Source organism: Tachyglossus aculeatus, chromosome 17 (genome assembly GCF_015852505.1).
Source record: "Tachyglossus aculeatus isolate mTacAcu1 chromosome 17, mTacAcu1.pri, whole genome shotgun sequence".
Taxonomy (NCBI): Eukaryota; Metazoa; Chordata; class Mammalia; order Monotremata; family Tachyglossidae; genus Tachyglossus; species Tachyglossus aculeatus.
The window spans coordinates 9,475,228-9,497,814 of NC_052082.1; the positions used below are offsets into that span (position 1 = coordinate 9,475,228).

At 47.9% G+C, this 22,587-nt stretch overlaps 2 protein-coding genes across 5 annotated transcripts in view; one reads left to right on the forward strand and one right to left on the reverse strand.

Annotated features, from left to right (window-relative positions):
* The window catches only part of LOC119939368 (afamin-like), a 31,113-nt gene extending 18,124 nt beyond the window's left edge, over nt 1-12,989 (forward strand). For both annotated transcript variants that reach the window (XM_038759358.1, XM_038759359.1), the window contains 7 exons: nt 2,011-2,225; nt 3,440-3,572; nt 5,808-5,905; nt 8,162-8,300; nt 9,137-9,357; nt 12,082-12,214; nt 12,827-12,989. In XM_038759358.1, the coding sequence (XP_038615286.1) occupies nt 2,011-2,225; nt 3,440-3,572; nt 5,808-5,905; nt 8,162-8,300; nt 9,137-9,357; nt 12,082-12,214; nt 12,827-12,862 (975 nt within the window). In that variant the 3' untranslated portion in view covers nt 12,863-12,989. The remainder of the gene's footprint in view (nt 1-2,010; nt 2,226-3,439; nt 3,573-5,807; nt 5,906-8,161; nt 8,301-9,136; nt 9,358-12,081; nt 12,215-12,826) is intronic.
* Nucleotides 12,990-13,291: 302 nt separating this feature from the next.
* Nucleotides 13,292-22,587, reverse strand: part of RASSF6 (Ras association domain family member 6) — a 31,168-nt gene continuing 21,872 nt past the window's right edge. For all 3 annotated transcript variants that reach the window (XM_038759361.1, XM_038759363.1, XM_038759362.1), the window contains 6 exons: nt 21,520-21,701; nt 18,329-18,430; nt 17,023-17,074; nt 16,184-16,302; nt 15,987-16,084; nt 13,292-14,438 (listed from right to left, as the gene is read on the reverse strand). In XM_038759361.1, the coding sequence (XP_038615289.1) occupies nt 14,372-14,438; nt 15,987-16,084; nt 16,184-16,302; nt 17,023-17,074; nt 18,329-18,430; nt 21,520-21,701 (620 nt within the window). In that variant the 3' untranslated portion in view covers nt 13,292-14,371. The remainder of the gene's footprint in view (nt 14,439-15,986; nt 16,085-16,183; nt 16,303-17,022; nt 17,075-18,328; nt 18,431-21,519; nt 21,702-22,587) is intronic.

A 22,587-nucleotide genomic window follows, 5' to 3' on the forward strand; every position in this document is an offset into this window, starting at 1 on the left:
GCTTGAACAAGTCGTCTACGTGCGCTGCCTCGAATTTCTCAACACGAGCTCTCTCTTCGACCCCGTCCAATCTGGCTTCCGTCCCCTACATTCCACGGAAACTGCCCTCTCAAAGGTCACCAATGACGTCCTGCTTGCCAAATCCAACAGCTCATACTCTATCCTAAACCTCCTCGACCTCTCAGCTGCCTTCGACACTGTGGACCACCCCCTTCTCCTCAACACGTTATCCGACCTTGGCTTCACAGCCTCCATCCTCTCCTGGTTCTCCTCTTATCTCTCTGGTAGTTCATTCTCAGTCTCTTTTGCGGGCTCCTCCTCCCTCTCCCATCCCCTTGCTGTAGGGGTTCCTCAAGGTTCAGTTCTTGGTCCCCTTCTGTTCTCGATCTACCCTCACTCCCTTGGTGAATTAATTCGCTCCCACGGCTTCAACTATCATCTCTATGCTGATGACACCCAAATCTACATCTCTGCCCCTGCTCTTTCCCCCTCCCTCCAGGCTCACATTTCCTTCTGCCTTCAGGACATCTCCATATGGATGTCTGCCCGCCACCTAAAACTCAACATGTCCAAGACTGAACTCCTTGCCTTCCCTCCCAAACCCTGCCCTCTCCCTGACTTTCCCATCACTGTTGACGGCACTACCAATCTTCCCGTCTCACAAGCCTGCAACCTTGGTGTCATCCTCGACTCCGCTCTCTCGTTCACCCCTCACGTCCAAGCCGTCACCAAAACCTGCCGGTCTCAGCTCCGCAACATTGCCAAGATCCGCCCTTTCCTCTCCATCCAAACTGCTACCCTGCTCGTTCAAGCTCTCATCCTATCCCATCTGGACTACTGTATCAGCCTCCTCTCTGATCTCTCATCCTCTTGTCTCTCCCCACTTCAATCCATACTTCACGCCACTTCCCGGATTATCTTTGTCCAGAAACGCTCTGGACATGTTAGTCCCCTCCTCAAAAATCTCCAGTGGCTACCAATCAACCTATGCATCAGGCAGAAACTCCTCACCCTGGGCTTCAAGGCTGTCCATCCCCTCTCCCCCTCCTATCTCACCTCCCTTCTCTCCTTCTCCAGCCCAGCCCGCACCCTCCGCTCCTCTGCCACTAATCTCCTCACCGTGCCTTGTTCTTGCCTGTCCCGCCATTGACCCCTGGCCCACGTCATCCCCCTGGCCTGGAATGCCCTCCCTCTGCACATCCGCCAAGCTAGCTCTCTTCCTCCCTTCAAGGCCCTGCTGAGAGCTCACCTCCTCCAGGAGGCTTTCCCAGACTGAGCCCCCTCCTTCCTCTCCCCCTCCTCCCCCTCTCCATCCCCCCGCCCCCCGCTTTGCCTCCTTCCCTTCCCCACAGCACCTGGATACATGTATATATATTTGCATGTATTTATTATGCTATGTATTTATTTATTTTACTTGTACATATTCTATTTATTTTATTTTGTTAATATGTTTTGTTTTGTTCTCTTTTTCCCCCTTCTAGACTGTGAGCCCACTGTTGGGTAGGGACTGCCTCTATGTGTTGCCAACTTGTACTTCCCAAGCACTTAGTACAGTGCTCTGCACACAGTAAGCGCTCAATAAATACGATTGAATGAATGAAGCTCTGCACACAGTAAGCGCTCAATAAATACGATTGAATGAATGAATGAATGGCACGTAGTAAGTGCTTAAAAATGCCACAATTATTATTATTATTATTACAATGCAACAGTAAAGAGATGCATTCCCTGTCCACAGTGAGCTTCCAGTTTAGAGGCGCTTATGGTCTAGAGACCTTCTGTGGTGTCAGTCTGGTCTGGGGGACTTCAGGAAATTATTCTATTCAGGCAGTGACCCTACCAGTTCCAATTCCCTATTCTTTCCAATTCTAAAGCTGGATTGTTTAACTGCCTCTATATTCCCTAAGAGGTCTATTTGTGGTTGAAGGCGAAGGGGTGAGGGATTGATGTGCTGTAGTTTCACAGAGGGAAAAAGGAGCCAGAACGGTTTCTCTGTCTTACCTCATGCAGGCAGAGCTCAGGTTCTCCATGTGTTCAAAACAAAAGGCCATCTCCAGCCAGATCTGTGACTGCTGCGAGAAGCCAGTCTTAGAATGGGGCGAGTGCATTTTCCATTCTGAAAGGGAAGCTTCACCCCAGGACCTACCTCCCACAGAGGAAAAATTCATCAAAGGCCAAGATGTGTGCCAACAATTCGCCGAAAAGAAAGATGACTTCTTAGATGAGTAAGTAGCCGCTCATCAGCCAGTGATATTTATCGAGCACTTACTGTGTATGAGCCCACTGTTGGGTAGGGACTGTCTCTATATGTTGCCAACTTGTACTTCCCAAGCGTTTAGTACAGTGTTCTGCACACAGTAAGCGCTCAATAAATACAATTGATTGATTGATTGATTAAGTGCTTGAGAGATTACAATAAGATAGTCTAAAGACACATTCCCTGCCCACGAGGAGCTTATCCTTTCCAAATGTGAGAATGGAAAGGATATCTTGGGAGTTGTCCCTCGATCACTGAGGAGATGTTGGCCAGCCCGTTGCTGGAGCTCCTGCCAACCTGGGGTGTCTTGGACCCCATTCATCTTGGACTATGACCAGATCATTGGAACCTCATGAGGTGGGCAGCTCCAGGGGTCACCGTGACTCGCCAAGACTTTGGGGGTAAATCGAAAGCTGCTTCTTAGAGCTTTTAGCCAGAGACCCACCATCTGGTGGAGAAGCAGCGTGGTTCAGTGGAAAGAACACGGGCTTCGGAGTCAGAGGTCACGGGTTCAAATCCCGGCTCCGCCAACTGTCAGCTGTGTGACTTTGGGCAAGTCACTTCACTTCTCTGGGTCTCAGTTACCTCATCTGTAAAATGGGGACTAAAGACTGTGAGCCTCCCGTGGGACAACCCGATCATTTTGTAGACTGAACAGTACTTTGCACATAGTAAGCGCTTACTAAATGCCATCATCATCATCATTATTATTATTATTAGAAGCAGCTTGGCCCAGTGGAAAGAACAAGGGTCTGGAAATCAAAGCCCCTGGATTTTAATCCCAGCTCTGCCAATTGTGTGCTGTGTGATCTTGGGCAAGTCACTTCACATTTTTGTGCCCCAATTCCCTCACCCATAAAATGAAGGTTAGGACGGGTGAGTCCCACCTGATAAGCTTGTATCTACCCCAGCAATTAATATAGTGCCTGGCATGTAGTAAATCCTTAACAGATACCATTAAAAAAAATCCCTAGTTACAATCCCCCAAAGCAACTTCAAATTTCTTTGAGAGTCCTGGAAAGTCACGGTTGTCCCCTCCCCTCCATCCTCTCCTGAACTTCAACGCGGCTTGGACAAGAGGTCTCCCCGCCGCTGGCCGTTGTGCTCCGCGGCCGTTTTACTTCTGAGGCCCGTCCGGTTCACAAACCCCCTTCCTTCTTTCCTTCCTTTCTTCCTCCCAAGGTTTGCTTACGAATATTCAAGAAGACACCAGAACCTGACAGTGCCTTTGGTCCTCAGAGTTGTCGAGAAGTACCAAGACCTGCTGGGGAGGTGCTGCCAGACTGAAAACCCGCACCAGTGCTACAGTCAAGGGGTAGGGGTCGGCGGCGTTGGACTTACCTGGTGACCACTTGCGGGGAGGGCTCTGGAGACTGTCCACCATGCTGCCCAGGGCTGGGGAGGGGACTGGATACCATAAAGAGAAGCAGATAATCCAGTCCCACATCATCCGCCCGAGTCCATGGACGAGCCTGACCTCATCTGGGGCACCAGAAATAGCGTGACACAGAGAAAAATCTAACGCCTTCTTTATTTCATTATGTGACTTGACGGGAAGTGGAAACCTCCAAGTTTTAAAGGCTGAAAAACACATTTTTGTCTTTTCATTTTACCACTCCTATAGCTTCCAATAATAATATAATTATAATAATGATGGCATTTATTAAGCGCTTACTATGTGCAAAGCACGGTACTAAGTGCTGGGGAGGTTACAAGGTGATCAGGTTGTCCCATGGGGGGGCTCGCAGTCTTAGTCCCCATTATAATCCAATAATAATAACAGCAATAATAATAACAATAGCAATAATAATGACTTATTATTAATAATTACGAATAATTATTAATAATCGCTTATTATTATATGTAATAAGAATTACTTGTATTACTTATTATTAATTTATAATTACTTATTATTACTATTAATCAAGAGAAGCAATGGGCTATGGAGTCAGAAGGGCTTTTTTTAATGGCATTTATTAAGCACTTACTATGTGCAAAGCACTGTTCTAAGCACTGGGGAGGTTACAAGGTGATCAGGCTTTCCCACGGGGGGCTCACAATCTTCATCCCCATTTTACAGATGAGGTAACTGAGGCTCAGAGAAGTGAAGTGATTTGCCCAAAGTCACACAGCTGGCAATTGGTGGAGCCAGGATTTGAACCCATGACCTCTGACTCCAAAGCCTGGGCTCTTTCCACTGAGCCACGCTGCTTCTCTTGAGTTTTTGAGTTCTAATCCTGGGATCCACCACTTGTCTGCTGTATGACCTTGGGCAAGCCACATCACTTCTCTGTGCCTCAGTTCCCTCATCTGTCAAATGGGGATGAAAACCGTGAGCTCCATGTAGGACATGGACTGTGTCCAACCTGATTAGCTCGTGTCCAGCCCAGCACATAGTCCATTGCCTGGCATGTAGTAGGTGCTTAATCAGTACCATAAAAAAAGCAAAAAAACTCACTTAATGCATTCAAACCATTGGTGTCGACAGAAGTTCCTTTGATTGAACACGTTCCCTGTTCCACACGGGGTTCAAAGTCTGGGAAGGAATGAGAACAGATAGTTCATCACCATTTTACATGTGAGAAAACTGAGGCCCAAAGAGCATAAGTGACTTGGCCATACAACAGATAAGTGGCTATGGCGGGATTAGAAACCAGGTCTCCCGACTCCCAGTTTGGGGCTTTTTCAGCTAGGCCACACAGTCTCCCTCATTAATTCCAGGCATTGTTGGGTAGCCACGCTTCATTCTGGAAACTAAGGACAGCTGGCCAGAGTCCAGCTTCTCCTGACCTCTATCATGGAGCATCCAGACCATTCTGGGAGAACAAGGCAAGGCAACAAAACAAGGGCCAGCCTCAGTCGGTCAGCCATTCATATTTATTGAGCACTTACTGTGTGCAGAGGACTGTACTAAGTGCTTGGGAGAGTACAATATAACAATAAACAGACACATTCCTTGCCCATAGTCCATTGGTCCTCCAGAACCTGGGCTACAGATTGCCCTGGGTGAGACTAAAGGGCATCAGGGCTGAATAGAAATTCTCACTTGACCTCATTGTGTGAGTCTCCTTTTTCCCTTGAACCCCAAATTTCTCCATGAAAAACTCATTTGCCTTGGAAAATTTGAGCTTTCATAAGTTGTCAACGTCTCCCTCATTCTGCTACAGAATGGCTGGGGTTTAGAGAAGCAGCGTGGCTCAGTGGAAAGAGTCCGGGCTTTGGAGTCAGAGGTTGTGGGTTCAAATTCCGGCTCTGCCAATTCTCAGCTGTGTGACTTTGAGCAAGTCACTTAACTTCTCTGTGCCTGTTACCTCATCTGTAAAATGGGGACTAAGACTGTGAACCCCCGTGAGACAACCTGATCACCTTGTAACCTCCCCAGCGCTTAGAACAGTGCTTCACACATAGTAAATGCTTAATAAATTCCATTATCATTATTATTATCATTATTATTATTATTATTAGACTAGGAGGAAGCTTGGGGAGGAAGTGACAAGCTGCCTGAAACTTCCCTGTAGAAGTCCATAAGACCAATTATACTTCTTTCCAGGAAGAAGAATTCCAAAAGGTTTTACAGGAAAGCCAGGCACGCGTTCAAGAGGACTGCACCCATTTCCGGAATTTGGGAGAAAATCGCTACCAACAGAAGTAGGTTTTCTGGATCTCTTGACCGGTTGAAGAGTGAAGAAACTCTTGTGAAAATTTTAAACATCTGAAAAAAGCCGAGCCACTCTGCATCAGGAGTGCTTTGTTCAGAAGGAAGCGATTGCTCTCTCTCGGTCCTTTCCTTTCGAATATTGCAGTGAAAACTAAGGGTGATGTGTCAAGAACTAAGGAAGACTTTCATTTCAAAGTTCAATTCAAATTCAAAGTTGACTAGTTCAGGAGCAACATCAGCTCTGGGTCCGATCGGAGTTCATCTCTCATCGCCAGGGAGACCCTGTCCTCCTGATGATCTTCATTCAGACCCCCATAAACAGACTCCCCATCCCATAGGGACCTCTCTTGAATCTCCCTCAGAGATCCACGATGGATCTCAATGGGAGAGTGAAGACCATCATCATTCATTCACTTGTATTTATTGAGCACTTACTATGGGCAAAGCACTGCACTAAGTGCTTGGGAGAATAGACTATGACAATAAACATGTTCCCAGCCCACGGAGAGTTTTCAGTCACAATTATCATAATCATCACCTCCAACATCACAAACACCATCATCACAGTCATCATCACCATCATCACAACAGTAATAATGACGATGGTATTTGTTAAGCGCTTACTATGTGCCAAGCACTGTTCTAAGCACTGGGGTAGATAGAAGGTCATCAGGTTGTCCCCGGTGGGGCTCACAGTCTTAAACCCCATTTTACAGATGAGGTAACTGAGGTCCAGAGAACTTAAGTGACTTGCCCAAAGTCGCACAGCTGGTAAGTGGCAGATTCAGGATTAGAACCCATGACATCTGATTCCCAAGCCCGGGCTCTTGCCATTAAGCCAGGCTGCACAGTGATCACCATCCCAGTCATGATGATGATGATGATGATGGTATTTGTTAAGCGCTTACTCTGTGCCGAGCACTGTTCTAAGCACTGGGGAAGATACAAGGTAATCATGTTTTCCCACGTGGGGCTCATAGTCTTCATCCCCATTTTACAGATGAGGTAAATGAGGTCCAGAGAAGTCAAGTGACTTGCCCAAAGTCACACAGCTGACAAGTGGCTGAGCCGGGATTAGAACCTCTGACCTCTGACTCCCAAACCGGTGCTCTTTCCACTGTGCCATGCTGATTCTCTGGTGATGATCACAGTGACCATCATCCCCATGATCAGCACCATGATCACCATCACCATGATCCCCCTCACCATCGTGATCCCCTCCATCAGCCCCACCCCCATCACCACAACCACCATCATTGGTCATTCATTCGGTCAGTTGCTTTTATTAAGCACCCACTGTGTGCAGAACACCATACATACCAAGCGCATGGGAAAGTGCAATATGACAATAAACAGTGACAGCCGATCATTTTTATTGAAATAAATAGAGGAGCACTGTCCTAGACTCTCAGGAGCATTCTATAAAATCAGAAGACATGGCCTTTGGGGGGAATATTTTCTTTCTTTCTTTTCCTTTTTTCTTTCTCTCTTTTCTCTTTTCTTTCTTTTTCTTTCCTTTTCTTTTTTCTTTTATTTTGCCTTTCCTTCCTCTCTTTCTTTTCTTTCTCTTTTTTCTTTTCTTTCTTTCTTTCTTAGTGCTTTGCACATAGTAAGCACTTAGCCATCATTATTATTTTCTCTTTCTTTCTTTCTTTCTTTCTTTCTTTCTTTCTTTCTTTCTTTCTTTTTCTCTCTCTTTCTCTCTATCTCTTTCTTTCTTTCTCTTCCTCCCTCCCTTCTTTCTTTCCTTCCTTCCTTCCTTCCTTCCTTCCTTCCTTCCTTCCTTCCTTCCTTCCTTCCTTCCTTCCTTCCTTCCTTCCTCCCTCCCTCCCTCCTCTTTCTTTCTTTCTTTCTTTCTTTCTTTCTTTCTTTCTTTCTTTCTTTCTTTCTTTCTTTCTTTCTTTCCTTTTTCTTTCTTCCTTCCTTCCTTTCTTTCTTTCTTCTTTTCTTCCTTCCTTTCTTTCTTTCTTTCTTTCTTTCTTTCTTTCTTTCTTTCTTTCTTCTTCCTTTCTTTCTTTCTTCTCTCTCTCTCCCTCTCTCCCTCTCTCTCTCTCATGCAGTACTGTTCTGTCACCTCCAAGAGGCTGCTGCTGGTGGAGGGGGATCTATCCCACCATGTCGGGGTCCCTGGATTCCCCCCCACCGACCAGCTGGGTGGGGGCTGGAGAGATGGGGTCCAGCCGGGGAGGCGAGGGAATCTGGTCCGGGCCTGCTTTTGGAAAGTGATGAGGCAATGCTTCTTTCAGGTACGCAGTCTCTTTCACCAAGAAAGCACCCGAGCTGTCCCTGAGGGAGCTGGCTGCTCACATCGACCACAAGACCGATGACACAGCCCGCTGCTGTATGCGGCCTGAGGAGGAATGGACTACCTGTGCTGAGCATTCGGTCAGGACATTCATTTATTCATTCATATTTATTGAGTGCTTACTCTGTGCAGAGCACTGTACTAGGTGCTTGGAAGAGTGCCAGAATAAACAGACACATTCCCTGCCCACAGCAAGCTTACAGTCTACAGTCAGTGGTATTTATTGGGCACTAACTGTATGCACAGCACTGGACTAAAGCTGAGAAGAGTGCTCTGCATCTAGTAAGAGCTCAATAAACACCCTGATTGATTGAGAGTACAATAGAATAAGTAGACATGGTTTAACAGTCAGTCTGCGGTAATTTATTGAGCGTTAACTGTGCGCAGAGCCCTGTACAAAGCACTTGGGAGAGGACAATATAATAGAGTCAGAAGACACAATCTCTGCCCTCTGGGGATGACAGACATTAAAATAGATTGCAGGTATTTATTATTTATCATTATCTTTATTATTATTTATATTAATGTCTGTCTCCCCCTCTAGACTGTGAGCTCATTGTGATGATGAGGATGATGATGGCATTTGTTAAGAGCTTACTATGTGCCGAGCACTGTTCTAAGCACTGGGGGGGATACAAGGTGATCGGGTTGTCCCACGTGGGGCTCACAGTCTTAATCCCCATTTTACAGATGAGGTAACTGAGGCACAGAGAAGTTAAGCGACTTGCCCAAAGTCACAGAGCCGAAGAGTGGCATAACCAGAATTTGAACCCACGACCTCCGACTCCAAAGCCCATGCTCTTTCCAACTGAGCCATGCATATCTGAGAGTGTTTTGAGCTCCCCGGCCCCTCATTCCCATACCCCAATCCCTTTCTGAGTCCTAACTTTATCCCCCTCCTCCTCCCTCCACCCAGGCAAACATTCTTTATGGAGAAATATGTGGATTTTTTGCCAATCGAAGCATCAACGCAGGAGTGAACAATTGCTGTAAAATGTTTCCCTCAAAAAAGCTGTGCTTTGACGACTTGAAAGCTGATGAGACATATGCTCCTCCAGCATTCTCCCCTGAACCGTTCACCCTGCATGAAGACTGGTGCCAGCTATCAGATGAGGAGCTCCAGAGAAAGAAACTGGAGTAAGAAATGATCCTCCATTCATCCTTAGGTTTTCTCTTTGCCCTTCAAACTTCTTAATCACGACTTGGGGGAGGGAAATGGAAGAAAAGGAGGGAGCCGGTAGCCTCTGAGCCCAGACTTGCATGAGAAGTAGTGGAATTTAATAAAGATGCAGGGACCACGGCTGGAAAGTAAAGGTAGGGACGTAGGGTGGCCCTTAGAGCTTAGTCTGGACTGAAAGAGATGCCAGAGCTCAAACGGTGATGTAATTTTACATCCAAAATTTAGGACTCTGAATGTGCAGCAGGGGAAGCAGCGTGGCTCAGTGGAAAGAGCCCGGGCTTTGGAGTCAGAGGTCATGGGTTCGAATCCCGGCTCTGCCACATGTCTGCTGTGTGACCTTGGGCAAGTCACTTCACTTCTCTGAGCCTCAGTTCCCTCATCTGTAAAATGGGGATGAAGACTGTGAGCCCCACGTGGGACAACCTGATCACTTTGTATCCCCCCAAGCGCTTAGAACAGTGCTTTGCACATAATAAGCGCTTAACAAATGCCAACATTATTATTATTATTATTATTATTTTTCTTTGTCACTGACTAGAATACCACGGGGGCTAGTTTCTCCTGAAACCGAAGATGCCAGACCTATGAGCTGCCAAACCCAGAGATGGCATTAATAATTATAACTGCGGCATTTGTTAAGCACTTACTATGTGCCAGGCACTGTAGGAATCACTGAGGTGGATACAAGCAAATCAGGTTCATTCATTCATTCATTCAATCATATTTTTTGAGTGCTTACTATGTGCAGAGCACTGTGCTAAGCGCTTGGGAAGTACAAGTTGGTAACAAATAGAGGTGGTCCCTACCCAACGACGGGTTTACAGTCTAGATTATGTCTAGGGTTGGACACAATCCCTATCCCTTGTGGGTCTCACAATCGTAATCCCCATTTTACAGCTGAGGTAACTGAAGCACAGAGAAGTGAAGTGACTTGCCCAAGGTCACAGAGCAGACAAATGTCAGAGCAGGGATTAGAACCCAGGTCCTTTTGACTCTCTATCCACTAGGCCATACTGCATCGCAGATGTGCCAGGGCAAAGAGAACCCAAGAAGCAGCACGGTTTATTGAATAGAACATGGGTCAATCAATCAATTAATTGTATTTATTGAGCACTTACTGTGTGCAGGGCACTGTACTAAGCGCTAAGGACCTGGGTTCTAATCCCGGCTCTGCCCCTTGTCTGCTGTGGGATCTTGGGCAGGTCACTTAACTTCTCCTGGGCCTCAGTGACCTCATCTGTACAATAGGGATTAAGACTGTGAGCCCCACGTTGGACAACCCGATCAGCTTGTATCCCCCTCCCCCAGCTCATAGAACAGTGCTTTGCACTTAGCAAGTGCTTAACAAATACCACCATTATTATTATTATTATTTCACTTCTCTGGGCCTCAGTTACCTCATCTGTAAAATGGGGATTAAGACTGTGAGCCCCACGTGGGGCAAGGATTGGGCCCAACCCGATTAGCTTGAATTTAGTGCCTGGCATAGTACTTACCGAATACTATTAAAAGAACCCCAAAACAGAGAGGTGCCAGGCTTTGGGTTGCTAAATCCATAGATGCCAGGATAGAATCCCAGGAAACGTGGCCCAGATTAATCACAAAAATCCATTGTTACTCATGCAGTTTCTGTCCAGATGGGACATGCTTCCCAAGCTTCCTGTGGCACCATTTTTGGAGGCAGAATAAGATTGGACCATGAGTCTGACCCAAGATATAATTCTTTCTGCACCTTTCTTTCTGGGTTCTAATGGTCATCACTCACATTAGGAGTCAATCGGTAGAAGATGTCAGTCAGGGTTAATTGCTACTCGGTCCGCATACATTCAGAGAAACGGTGGCAGTTCTCTGGATAATCCTACCAGAAACTTATTCTTAAAGATCAGGAAGGTCACTTAGCTCTTTGCATACATTTCTGCTAAAGCATGTGTTTTCATTACACAGCTGACATATAACACGATGGAAGAACTAGAACTATGTTTTTCCCATAGAATTAAGTCTGTTCTGGTATACTACAAACCACAATTTGGTGCAACCAGATTTATTATAGGAAGACCCCATCAACCAATGGTCCGGGATGGCAGGGGGGATGTCTGTGCCTCAGATTTATCCTACTATGCTGTGCAGTACTTTGTGGTTTTGCAACTTCACAGTATCGAATGACATAAAATAACAAATGGTGGCAAGAGAGAACAGGATTCTGCTAGCGGTAGTTGTGATAGTGCGGGCTTGTAAATCCAAACCTCAGTTGTGTTGGGATATTTGAACCACATACCTTCTAACCTGTTCATCTCCAGTGAAGAGGTGATTGTTCACAGTATGATTTTTCCACAACATGAGGTCCTTCACAAGTTCAGTTCGCACATTCCAGATCTCTCGGTATCGTCTACCGGGGCTTTTTCCGAGGACCACGTTTCCCATCCGAGCGGTCCCGTCCCTTGTCAGTGACTGACCTTCCCCTCTTTGAAAGCCTGGTCTTTCCTGACCAAGAGGAAGTGGCATAACGTCCCTTTTCAGATGCCATCCTGGGACAGCATTCTGCCCCTCCCATCCTCCCTTACACCAGCCCAGGGTGTAGGACTGGCATGAACCGCTCCAGCTGAAATCCTGTGGGGGGAAGGCAAGGTGGCTGGGCCTTCTGGTTTGTGCCGGTTCCAACCTCCCGTCCGCTCGGCCCCCAGGCTCCTGATCAACCTCGTGAAGAACAAGCCACAGAGCTCAGATGACCAGCTGCAGGCGGCCATGACTGATTTCAGTGACGTGGTGGAAAAATGCTGTCAGGCACCTGGACCTGGGGCCTGCTTTGGGGCAGAGGTATTTGAGTCGTGCTTTTCTTCTCGGGAGCTCACCCCTGTCCTCTCTCCCCAGAAAAGGGGCAGGAAACTGGTGTTAGGCCTCCAGCCAGGCTGCCTGGAGGATTCACCTGGCGACCTCAGTAGCTTCATCCTAGCAGGCCCCAGGACAGGTTGCCAAGCTCACCCTGCCCTGGTCTCCTCTCTAGGCAGATGATTCAGGGAAAGAGCCCCTCAGGAGGACCAGGGGGGACGGGATGACTCTCAAAAAAGGACCGGGAGGGATACGTGGTCCCCATAGGGGACAGAGGTAATGTTGGGGGGAAGGACAGAAATGTCAAACTATACCATCATCATCAGAACCCTTTTCATGCACAGTATTTATTAAGCACTGATTGCATTGGGCCTTGGAAACCTAGGACAGTCAATCTATCGTATTTACTGAGAGCTTAAAATCCAGGAACTTCTGACTCTCAGTCCCATATGCAGTCCACTAGACCACACTGCTTCTTTGCACTTACTAAGTACTTAGTCCAGTTGGAAGCATGGCCAGGTCAGGGCTGGGGCTGACAGGGTCTAATCCAGGACTGTGACATTCTCTCCCTCTCTGACACATGTCCTGGCTTTTTCCTAGGGTCCCAAGCTGATTGCCAAACTCCAGGCGTCCTAATCCATTCCAGCAAACTCCATTTTGAGACTGAGACTGAAAGACTCTGGCTGAAGATGGAGCCAAACCCATCGCTGATGTTCAGAATTGAGAGTGAACAATAAAACTTTGTTCAGTGACCCTCAAAGGATGGACAGTGCTCTCTTTCTCTTCCTTTCACAGTTCTCTGGGTTCCTCCTATGAACTCAGGGAGATTCTAGACTGTAAGCTCGTTGTGGACAGGGGATGTGTCTGTTTATTGTTATATTGTACTCCTCAAAGCGCTTAGTAAAGTGCTCTGCACACAGTAAGTGCTCAATAAATACGATTGACTAACAGGTCGTTCAGGCTAGCTGCAGTGTTCTAATAAAAATAAATGTGGCATTTACAAACCATTTAGGTGCCAAGCACTGGGACGGGTACAATATAATCAGATCAATCTGAACCCCTGTCCCTCATAGGGAGGCATTTTATTCCCATTTTACAGATGTTCTGCATGTGCTGGGCTGGGCTGGGGATAAATGAGGGTCCCGTGCAACCAGGAAAAGCATCCAAGGTAACTGCCGCCATCTCTCCCAACATCCATGGCCCCAGATCCCAAATGCTCTGGGCTGGGGATAAAAGCTACTGTTGTGGGCTCTCGGTATCCCCCAACACCAGACATCCAGCCACACTGCCTGGCCTCGGCTCTCCTCTGCATCAGCGAGAAGCCTCTATCCCATTCTGCCTTCCACCACCATGGTAGGAAGAAGAAAAGCACCCACAGAAGGAGGCTCCCCCCTCAAAATCTCAGGAAGATCCGTGGCTGCTGGAGTTGTCCCTGTGACAGTGTGTGTTCCCCGACCTCTGAGTCTTGAAAGGCCTAGAATTCTCTTCTAGAGAAGCAGCATGATCTAGTGGAAAGAACACGGTCCCGGGAATCAGAGACCGGGATTTGTATGCCGGCTCTACCGCTTTCTGCTGTGTGACCTTGGGCAAGTAGCTTCACTTCTCTGTGCTTCTGTTTCCTCATCTGAAAATGAGGCTTAATTCCTCCCACCTAGACTGTGAGCTCCATGAAGGCTGCAGATATTCACGATTTCCAGCTCCCGTACCACTGGGGACCGTGCATTGACAAGACCCAAATGCCTCATTTGTCATTTCCTTCGTCATGGTGGGTGTGAACGGAGGATGTTTCAGTCCTGAGCTGGATCGGGCTGAGGAGCCAGCCAGTTAGATATCCATTACCCTTCGTCTTGCCTCCGGATCCAGCTCAGTGAAAATGGTGGCAGAAAAGCAATATTCAGAACATGTTGGGTCCCCGTGTCTTTAAGTCTCACACAATTGAGCTGGAGACAGCTGCAACCCACAGTAGGATCACCCAATTCCAATCTTCCCAGAGAGACGAGCGTTGACGTCAGAGTGCTGTTCGGCAAGGCGCCGGAGTTATGTGTATATCTCTTCGTATGTACGACGTGTACATGTGACTCTGGCACACGGCACCGATGCAAACGCCTCTCCTTTAAGGCAGGTGAAATGCGTAATCCACGGGATCTATACCGTTGTCTCAAGTTTTTTACTTAGAAGACAACGTTCTATAATCACCTTCTCCAACTTGTATCTGAAAATAAAAGAGGTACAGTTGGATTCCTAATATATGATGGGTCTAAATGGAAATAGAGGTGCTAAAAAGAGTTAAGTTTCATAAAGGCACTTCAGAAGAGTAGTCCAGATTGCCCCAAATAGAATTAAATATCTTAAAGAATTCAGAAATGGGCTTAAAAACTAAAGGAGAATAGTCCTGGCTCCATCTCTTACCTGCTCCATGAACTTAAGCGAGTCATTTAACTTATTTCTCTATGTCTCGATTTCATTCATTCATTCAATCATATCTATTGAGCACTTATTGTGTGCAGAGTGGTGCTTGGTACAGTGCAGTACTTACTGTACTAAGTACTTGGAAAGTACAATTCGTCAACAAATGGAAACAATCCCTGCATTTCCTCATCTGTAAAATGGGGATGAAGTACCTGGTCTCCCTCCCTCTGAGACCTGAGTGGAGTAGAGACTGTGTCTGGTATGATTTCCTTGTATCAATCCCAGGTCTTAGCACAGTATTTGGCACATAGTATGTGCTTAATAAATGCCATCATTATTAAACTTCAGGCAGGGAAAGAGTGAGCTCCAGCCCGGGTCTGAAGGTGTCCTGAATATTTGATTGTTCAAGTCCCCAGGGAGGAAAGGGAGGGAGGAATGGGAAAGGAAAAACAGAAAGAGTTGGGATGGGACCTCCGTGTGTGTGTGTGTGTGTGTGTGTGTGTGTGTGTGTTGGGGGGGACATTACACACATACTTGTGTGTCTAACTTTGATTACCCAACCTATTGATCATTCTATCAAACCAGTGGTTTTTATTGAGCATTTACTGTGTGCCAAGCACCACACTAAGCCCTTGGACAGCTTGGCATAGTGGATAGACCATGGTCTGGGAATCAGAGGTTGTGGGTCCTAATCCTGGCTCTGTCACTTGTCTGCTGTGTGACCCTGGGCAAGTCACTTTACTTCTCTGTGCCTAACTTAGCTCACCTGTAAATTGGGTTTTGAGACTCTGAGCCCCACATGGGACAAGGACTGTGTCCCACTCAACTTGCTTGTATCCACCCCAGCACTTAGTACACTGCCTGGCACAGAGTTGGTAAATACGTTCCCTGCCCAAAAGGGGAGTGAGATATTAAAATAAACTATGGATATGCACAAAAGTGCCGTGGGGCTGAGGGTGGGGTGAATAAAGGTTGTAAAACCAAATGCATCCTAGATTGTCATGCGCCCTAGACTGTAAGCTCTCTGCGGTCAGGGACTGAATCTAACTCCTTCTTCTAGGTCTTCTCCCCAGCTTCTGGGCCTCAAAGGCCCCCTCATTAACTGCTCCATCAAAGCAGAAGGAGAAACATCCTGAGATTGGCCTTGCTGTGTAAGAGGCTGAGAAAGCACACAGCGTCCTCTGATACCAACAGATATTTCCCTTCCCCATCGTCAGACAAGGCTCTGGGTAGACCCCATTCCCTGTCCCTCAGGATGGCATTCCGCCCCCCTCCCGCTCCAAACTCATGGCAGAATCAGGTGGAATCGAGCGCAACTCTCTAGGTATCCATTCCACTGCCCTCTACCTACTTTCTCATTGTTTCTTGGACCTCCCATTCTTCTTCTTCCTTCAGCCTTTGAAGAATCGATTCCAAGAAGGAAAGGTGCAGGTTAATATAGCACGCCACCTGGGAGAGGAAAAAAGGGGGTAAGGGGGTTGATACAGTTCCCCGAATGGGGGTGAAAACCGAGAGCCGAGGGGGCAGAGGGAGCAGGGAAGCCCATACGTCACTGCTGATTTCTTCTTCTTCTCGGTCCATGAGGAAAATCTTGGTGATCCTATCGGAGGGGCCCTGCAGGAGCCTCTGGAGCAGAGGAATGTCCGACTCGGCCAGTCGTTGCTTCTCTGGACATGGAACAAATGGCAAGTGGGCCTGTAAGATTTACAGCCGGGGTCTCCTTTGACTGAAGGGTCTGGGCCTACCCAGAGAAGCAGCATGGCTCAGTGGAAAGAGTGAGGGCTTGGGAGTCAGAGGTCGTGGCTTCTAATTCCACCCCTGCCACTTATCAGCTGTGTGACTTTGGGAAAATCATTTCACTTCTCTGTGTCTCAGTTACCTCATCTGTAAAATGGGGATGAAGACTGTGAGCCCCCCGTGGGACAACCTGATCACCTTGTAACCTCCCCACTGCTTAGAACAGTGCTTGGCACCTAGTAAGTGCTTAACAAATACCAAAATTATTATTATTACCCCGCCAGCCAGGTGAGGGACCTTAAGTAATCAATCAATCAATCATATTTATTGAGCGTTTACTGTGTGCAGAGCACTGTACTAAGCGCTTGGGAAGTACAAGTTGGCAACACATAGAGACGATCCCTACCCAACAGTGGGCTCACAGTCTAGAAGGGGGAGACAGTAACAGCTCTGCGTGCACAGTGGACTGCCCTCAACTAGCCTTGCCCCTGCCCCAACTCCACTGTGGACCACACCTTTGGCCCCTACCCAAACATCTGGGCACCTCCGTGCTGGTGTTCATTCTGTTCAAGTGTCATCTCCCCTCCCACCCACGTTATTTATTTCTCCATGCTCTATACCACCGGACCCAATGACCAGAACCTCCTCACCTCCAGTGGCATGCACAAGGTAGAGGGCAAAATTCCGCGGCTCATTTTCAATCTGCCAAAGGAAGAAATCATTTGCCAGTGATGTGGCAGCTTCTGCCTTCAATTCCCTCCCACCTCCTCCCTCCGAGGTCTGTCTAATTCCCATCCCTCCCTCTACACAACAGTGTCTCCCCACTGAGCATAAAGACCCCCCACCCAGCCCAACCTTCCCTCTCCCCATCCCAACTTGGAAACGTACCAGGTGGGCAGGAGGGGAAAACCTGATTTTTCCATTTCCCTTTTAAGAAATGTCACCTACTCTGAGGGGCAACTGGAGATACAGTGCAGGGAGAAGAAGGCCTTATGTCTACCCTGAGCTTTCTGGGGCCATAGAGGCAGTGAGCTGGGCGTGGGACAGAGAGCCAGGTAGAGGAATAAAGAGCTAAAGAGGAACAGAGAGACAAAGAGAAGGCAGAGAGATGGGGAGAGGGACAGAGAGACAAGGAGAAAGCAGAAAAATGGGGAGAGGATAGAAACAAGAATCAATCAATTGTATTTATTGAGCGCTTTGTGCAGAGCACTGTACTAAGTGCTTGGGAAGTACAAGTTGGCAACATATACAGTCCCTACCCAACAGTGGGCTCACAGTCTAAAAGGGGGAGACAGAGAACAAAACCAAACATATTAACAAAATAAAATAGAATATGTGTAAGTAAAATAAATACATAGAGTAATAAATATGTACAAACATATATACATATATACAGGTGCTGTGGGGAAGGGAAGGAGGTAAGATGGGGGGGATGGAGATAGGGACGAGGGGGAGGAGGGGGAGACGAGGGGGAGAGGCAGAAAGAAGGCAGAAAGACAAAGACAGGGAGACAGAGAGATCAAGAGGTGTAATAATAACAATAATAATGGTTGTGACACTTGTTAAGCTCTATGTGCCAGGCACTGTACTAAGTACTGGGGTAGATTCAAGATAATGAGATCAGATATAGTCCCTGTCCCATATGGAGCTCACAGGAAACTCAGACGCAGAGAAGCCGAGTGACTAGGTCAAGTCAAGTTTGGAGCTGGGATTAAAATCCAGACCCTGGAATAGAAAGTGACAGAGAAAGAGTTAGGGAAGCAGAAAGAGGGACAGTGGAGGGGTTCAGGGAGGGGGAAGAAAGAGAGAGAAAAAGAGGGAGAGCAAGAGAGAGAGAGCGTAAAAGAGAGAGAGTGTGCAAGAGAAAAAGTGAGGGTAACAGAGAGGCAGGGAGAGACAGAAGGTGTGCATGTGTGTGTCTGCCTCTCAGGCCAGAGGAACAGCAGATGCTGCTACCTTAAACTTCTGGAGAAGCTGCTGGATGACTTCACCAGTCCTCATGACACTGCTGACTCGCACTTTGGTTTTTGACCCGAACGTCGGGGTGAAAACTGACGTCTGAAGGAGAGAGGGACAAGAGAGCGTTCAGGGAGAGGAGAAGCTCAGAGCCCCAGTGGGGATAGGAAGAGCGAACTAGGCCCTCTCCCCCTTGAAGTAGCAAGATAATGGCACAGTGGAGGCAGCCCTGGGCCACAGGACTCAAACCTTTGTTGGGCTTCGTGTGAGGGATCGTCCGCGGGCGGTGCGGTTACCGAACAGACACAGCCTGTGCCATTATACCACAACCTAGAATGTGGAGAGCGCTTTTCCCCTCCAAGGGACACTCATGTCCACCGTCTCAGTCCCCACAATGGCCCTCAGTTTCCAGATGAGGAAAGGGAGGCCCAGAGAGGTTAGACAACTTTTCTGAGATCTCTCAGAAGGCCGGTGGAACTCAAACCCCAGGCTCCCGTTTGATAACCTGCGCCCTTCCCATCGGGTCACACTGCCTCCCTCCCTGTGAGTCTGTGTACAGACTGGGCTGCTGACTTCAGTTCCTTGCTCGGCTAGGAAGAGGGTGATTGGACCCGCACTCGAAGAAGCTGGGGGGAAGTTTCAAACCCACATGGAGGTCCTTCTCCCTTTTCCTTCCTCGCCCCTCTGCACAAGGACATCTGTGTCAGTGACCTCCTTCTTGCTGATCTCTAAGCACGAGTCACCCCCTTCAAGAATGCTGCTTGCTTTCCCATGGCCTACACCCTCTCTGGGCTCTGGGTACATCAAATCCGGCAGTCAAGTACTGTCCCCCTGTTCAAAGCCTTATTGAGGGCACGTTTCCTCCAAGAGGCCTCCCCAGACTAAGCCCTCCTCTCCTCCTCTCTCACTCCCTTCTGCATCACCCTGACTTGATCCCTTGGTTTTTCCCTCTCCCAGCCCCACAGTACTTATGTACATATCTCCCCAAGCACTTAGTACAGTGCTCTGCACACAGTAAGTGCTCAATAAATATGATTAAATGAATACCAGTCATTTATCTGTGTTGATGTCTGTCTCCATCTAAACTAAGCTCATTTTGGACAGGGAATGTGTCCGTTTACTGTTGTATTGTACTCTCCCAAGCACTTAGTACAGTGCTCCTCAAATAGCACTCAATAAATACGATTGAATGAATGAATCCCACTGCCTGAGTCCACCCTGGGGCGACCCTCTTTGGTGGGTGTTTCCTTCAGGGGTCCCTGGACATTTCTAAGGTGGCTTTCTCTCCCAGGTCCCCTTCTTCCAGTCAGGCTCTTAGGAGCCACCCAACCAGACCGGTGAAACTCGGAGTAATGTCAACCAAAGCAGCTCCATGAAGAGGTAGTTTGTTGAGCAGAGATGCAGCTTCTGCACCTGATTCTTCTTCTGCCGGACCCTGGCCCAAAGCACGTTCCTACACATCTGCCCTGGCACAGCCCTCGTTCTCTTGAATTCATGACTGCGGGGGCCGGGCACCCGACATGCCCGAGTCTCCATCCTTGATAGATCATGATGGAGGCAGCTCGGTGTTGACTGAGATGTGAACCATAGGAGGAAGCGAAGCCTTCAGAGAGGAAGAGGAGGAGGTTTTGTTCTCTGTCTCCCCTTTCTAGACTGTGAGCCCACTGTTGGGTAGGAACTGTCTCTATATGTTGCCAGCTTGTACTTCCCAAGCGCTTCGTACAGTGCTCTGCACACAGTAAGCGCTCAATAAATATGATTGATTGATTGATTGATTGAAGGCACTTGCAGGTGCCACAATCCATGGATGCCCCAAGGAAGTGAGGGCCATGAAGGAGAGTCCATGAAGTTAGGGCCATGAGAAGCAGCGTGGCTCACTGGAAAGAGCACGGGCTTTGGAGTCAGAGGTCATGGGTTCAAATCCCGGCTCCGCCAATTGTCAGCTGTGTGACTTTGGGCAAGTTACTTAACTTCTCTGGGCCTCAGTTACCTCATCTGTAAAATGGGGTTGAAGACTGTGACCCCCACCCCGTGGGACAACTTGATCATCTTGTAACCTCCCCAGCGCTTAGAACAGTGATTTGCACATAGTAAGTGCTTAATAAATACCATTATTATTATTACTATTATGAAGTATCACATGCCACCATCTTTGATTTCCTCTTCCCTGGGTGCTACTAAGCTCAGGAGCTCACTGCACCTATATAGTGATATCCCAAATGGCCACAGCCAGAACTGGAGTTTCCCTACCAGCTCAAGTCTTGAGGTTCTCACCCTAGGGGGCTGTGGACCCTGGGGAAGGGCCCGCACCCCTCGTTTTCCCCTGGAGAGAGGAAGCCCTTAGATGGCTGGATTACTGTGCTTTCCCAAGAGCTTAGCACAGTGCTCTGCTCACAGTAAGCTCTCAACAAATACCACTGATTGATCGATTGATTAAAGTTTAAAGATTAAAGAACGAAGTCCCTATGGTATTTGTTAAGTGCTTATTATGTGCCAAGCACTGTTCTAAGTGCTGGGGTAGATACAAGGTAAACAGGTTGTTCCATGTAGGGCTCACAGTCTTCATCCCCATTTTACAGATGAGGAAACTGAGCTACGGAGAAGTGAAGTGACTCGCCCAAAGTCACACTGTTGGAAAGTGGACTCCCAAGCCCGTGCACTTGTGATGCACTAAAGCCATGAGGTTCTCAATCAATCAATCGTATTTATTGAGCGCTTACTATGTGCAGAGCACTGTACTAAGCGCTTGGGAAGTACAAATTGGCAACACATAGAGACAGTCCCTACCCAACAGTGGGCTCACAGTCTAAAAGGGGGAGACAGAGAACAGAACCAAACATACCAACAAAATAAAATAAATAGGATAGAAATGTACAAGTAAAATAAATAAATAGAGTAATAAATAAGTACAACCATATATACATATATACAGGTGCTGTGGGGAAGGGAAGGAGGTAAGATGGGGGGATGGAGAGGGGGACGAGGGGGAGAGGAAGGAAGGGGCTCAGTCTGGGAAGGCCTCCTGGAGGAGGTGAGCTCTCAGCAGGGCCTTGAAGGGAGGAAGAGAGCTAGCTTGGCGGAGGAGCAGAGGGAGGGCATTCCAGGCCCGGGGGATGACGTGGCACCGGTTCTCAGGCACCGTGCCCCCCAAGTTTGGAGTGGTTTCCACCACGCGGTCTCCCGCCGCCCACCTCGTGGTTGTAGAAATGGCCGTTGATGGAGACCCCGTGCCTCTGCTTGTCTCGCTTGTCCAAGGCAGGCCTCGCACTCCCCCTCACCAGGGCCGCTTCGCTCATGGTCCGGTACAGCATTGGCGAGGTGGGTGGCTGGCAGGGCGGGCGCCACAGGGTATTGCTGTCGTAAGGAAGGCCGTCTGCAAGGACCCAGCATGGTTAGTGACTGTTCCTCAGCTGCCCATACCTGCCGTGCCCTTTCTCCTGGGCCACTGGAACACCGCTGAGAGAGAGGGACATACTGGGAGGGCAGGTTTCACTGAGGAAATCGGGGCACTGAAGAGAAACTCATCCCTCTTTTTGCGCATTGTCAAAGCTACAGGCCTTGCAGACTGGGTTTTAATTCCAGCTCTACCACTTTTCTGCTGTGTGACCTTGGATGAGTCACTTCACTTCTCTGGGCCTCAGTTATCTCATCTGTAAAACGGACTCTAAGACTGTGAACTGCGTGTGGGACAGGAGCTGTGTCCAACCTGATTAGCTTATACCTACCCCAGCACTTAGAACAGTGCCTGGCACATAGTAAGTGCTTAAATATTATTATTATTATCATGACTGAGTCCCCTTTTTCCTCTCCTCTTCCCTATCCCCCCGCCTTACCTCCTTCCCCTCCCCACAGCACCTATATTTGTACAGGTTTATTACTCTATTTATTTTACTTGTACATATTTACTATTCTATTTATTTTGTTAATGATGTGCACCTAGCTTCATTTTTATTTATTCTGGTGACGACACCTGTCCACATGTTTTGTTTTGTTGTCTGTCTCCCCCTTCTAGACTGTGAGCCTGTTGTTGGGTAGGGACCGTCTCTATATGTTGCCAACTTGTACTTCCCAAGCGCTTAGTACAGTACTCTGCACACACGATTGAATGAATGAATGAATGAATGAGAAGACAGAGCTGAAGGATGATGCTGATGATGGTATTGGTCAGGTGCTTACTATGTGCTAAGCACTGGAGTAGACACAAGTCATCAGCTGGGACACCATCCCTGTCCCATCTAGGGCTATAAGAGGGAGTGAAA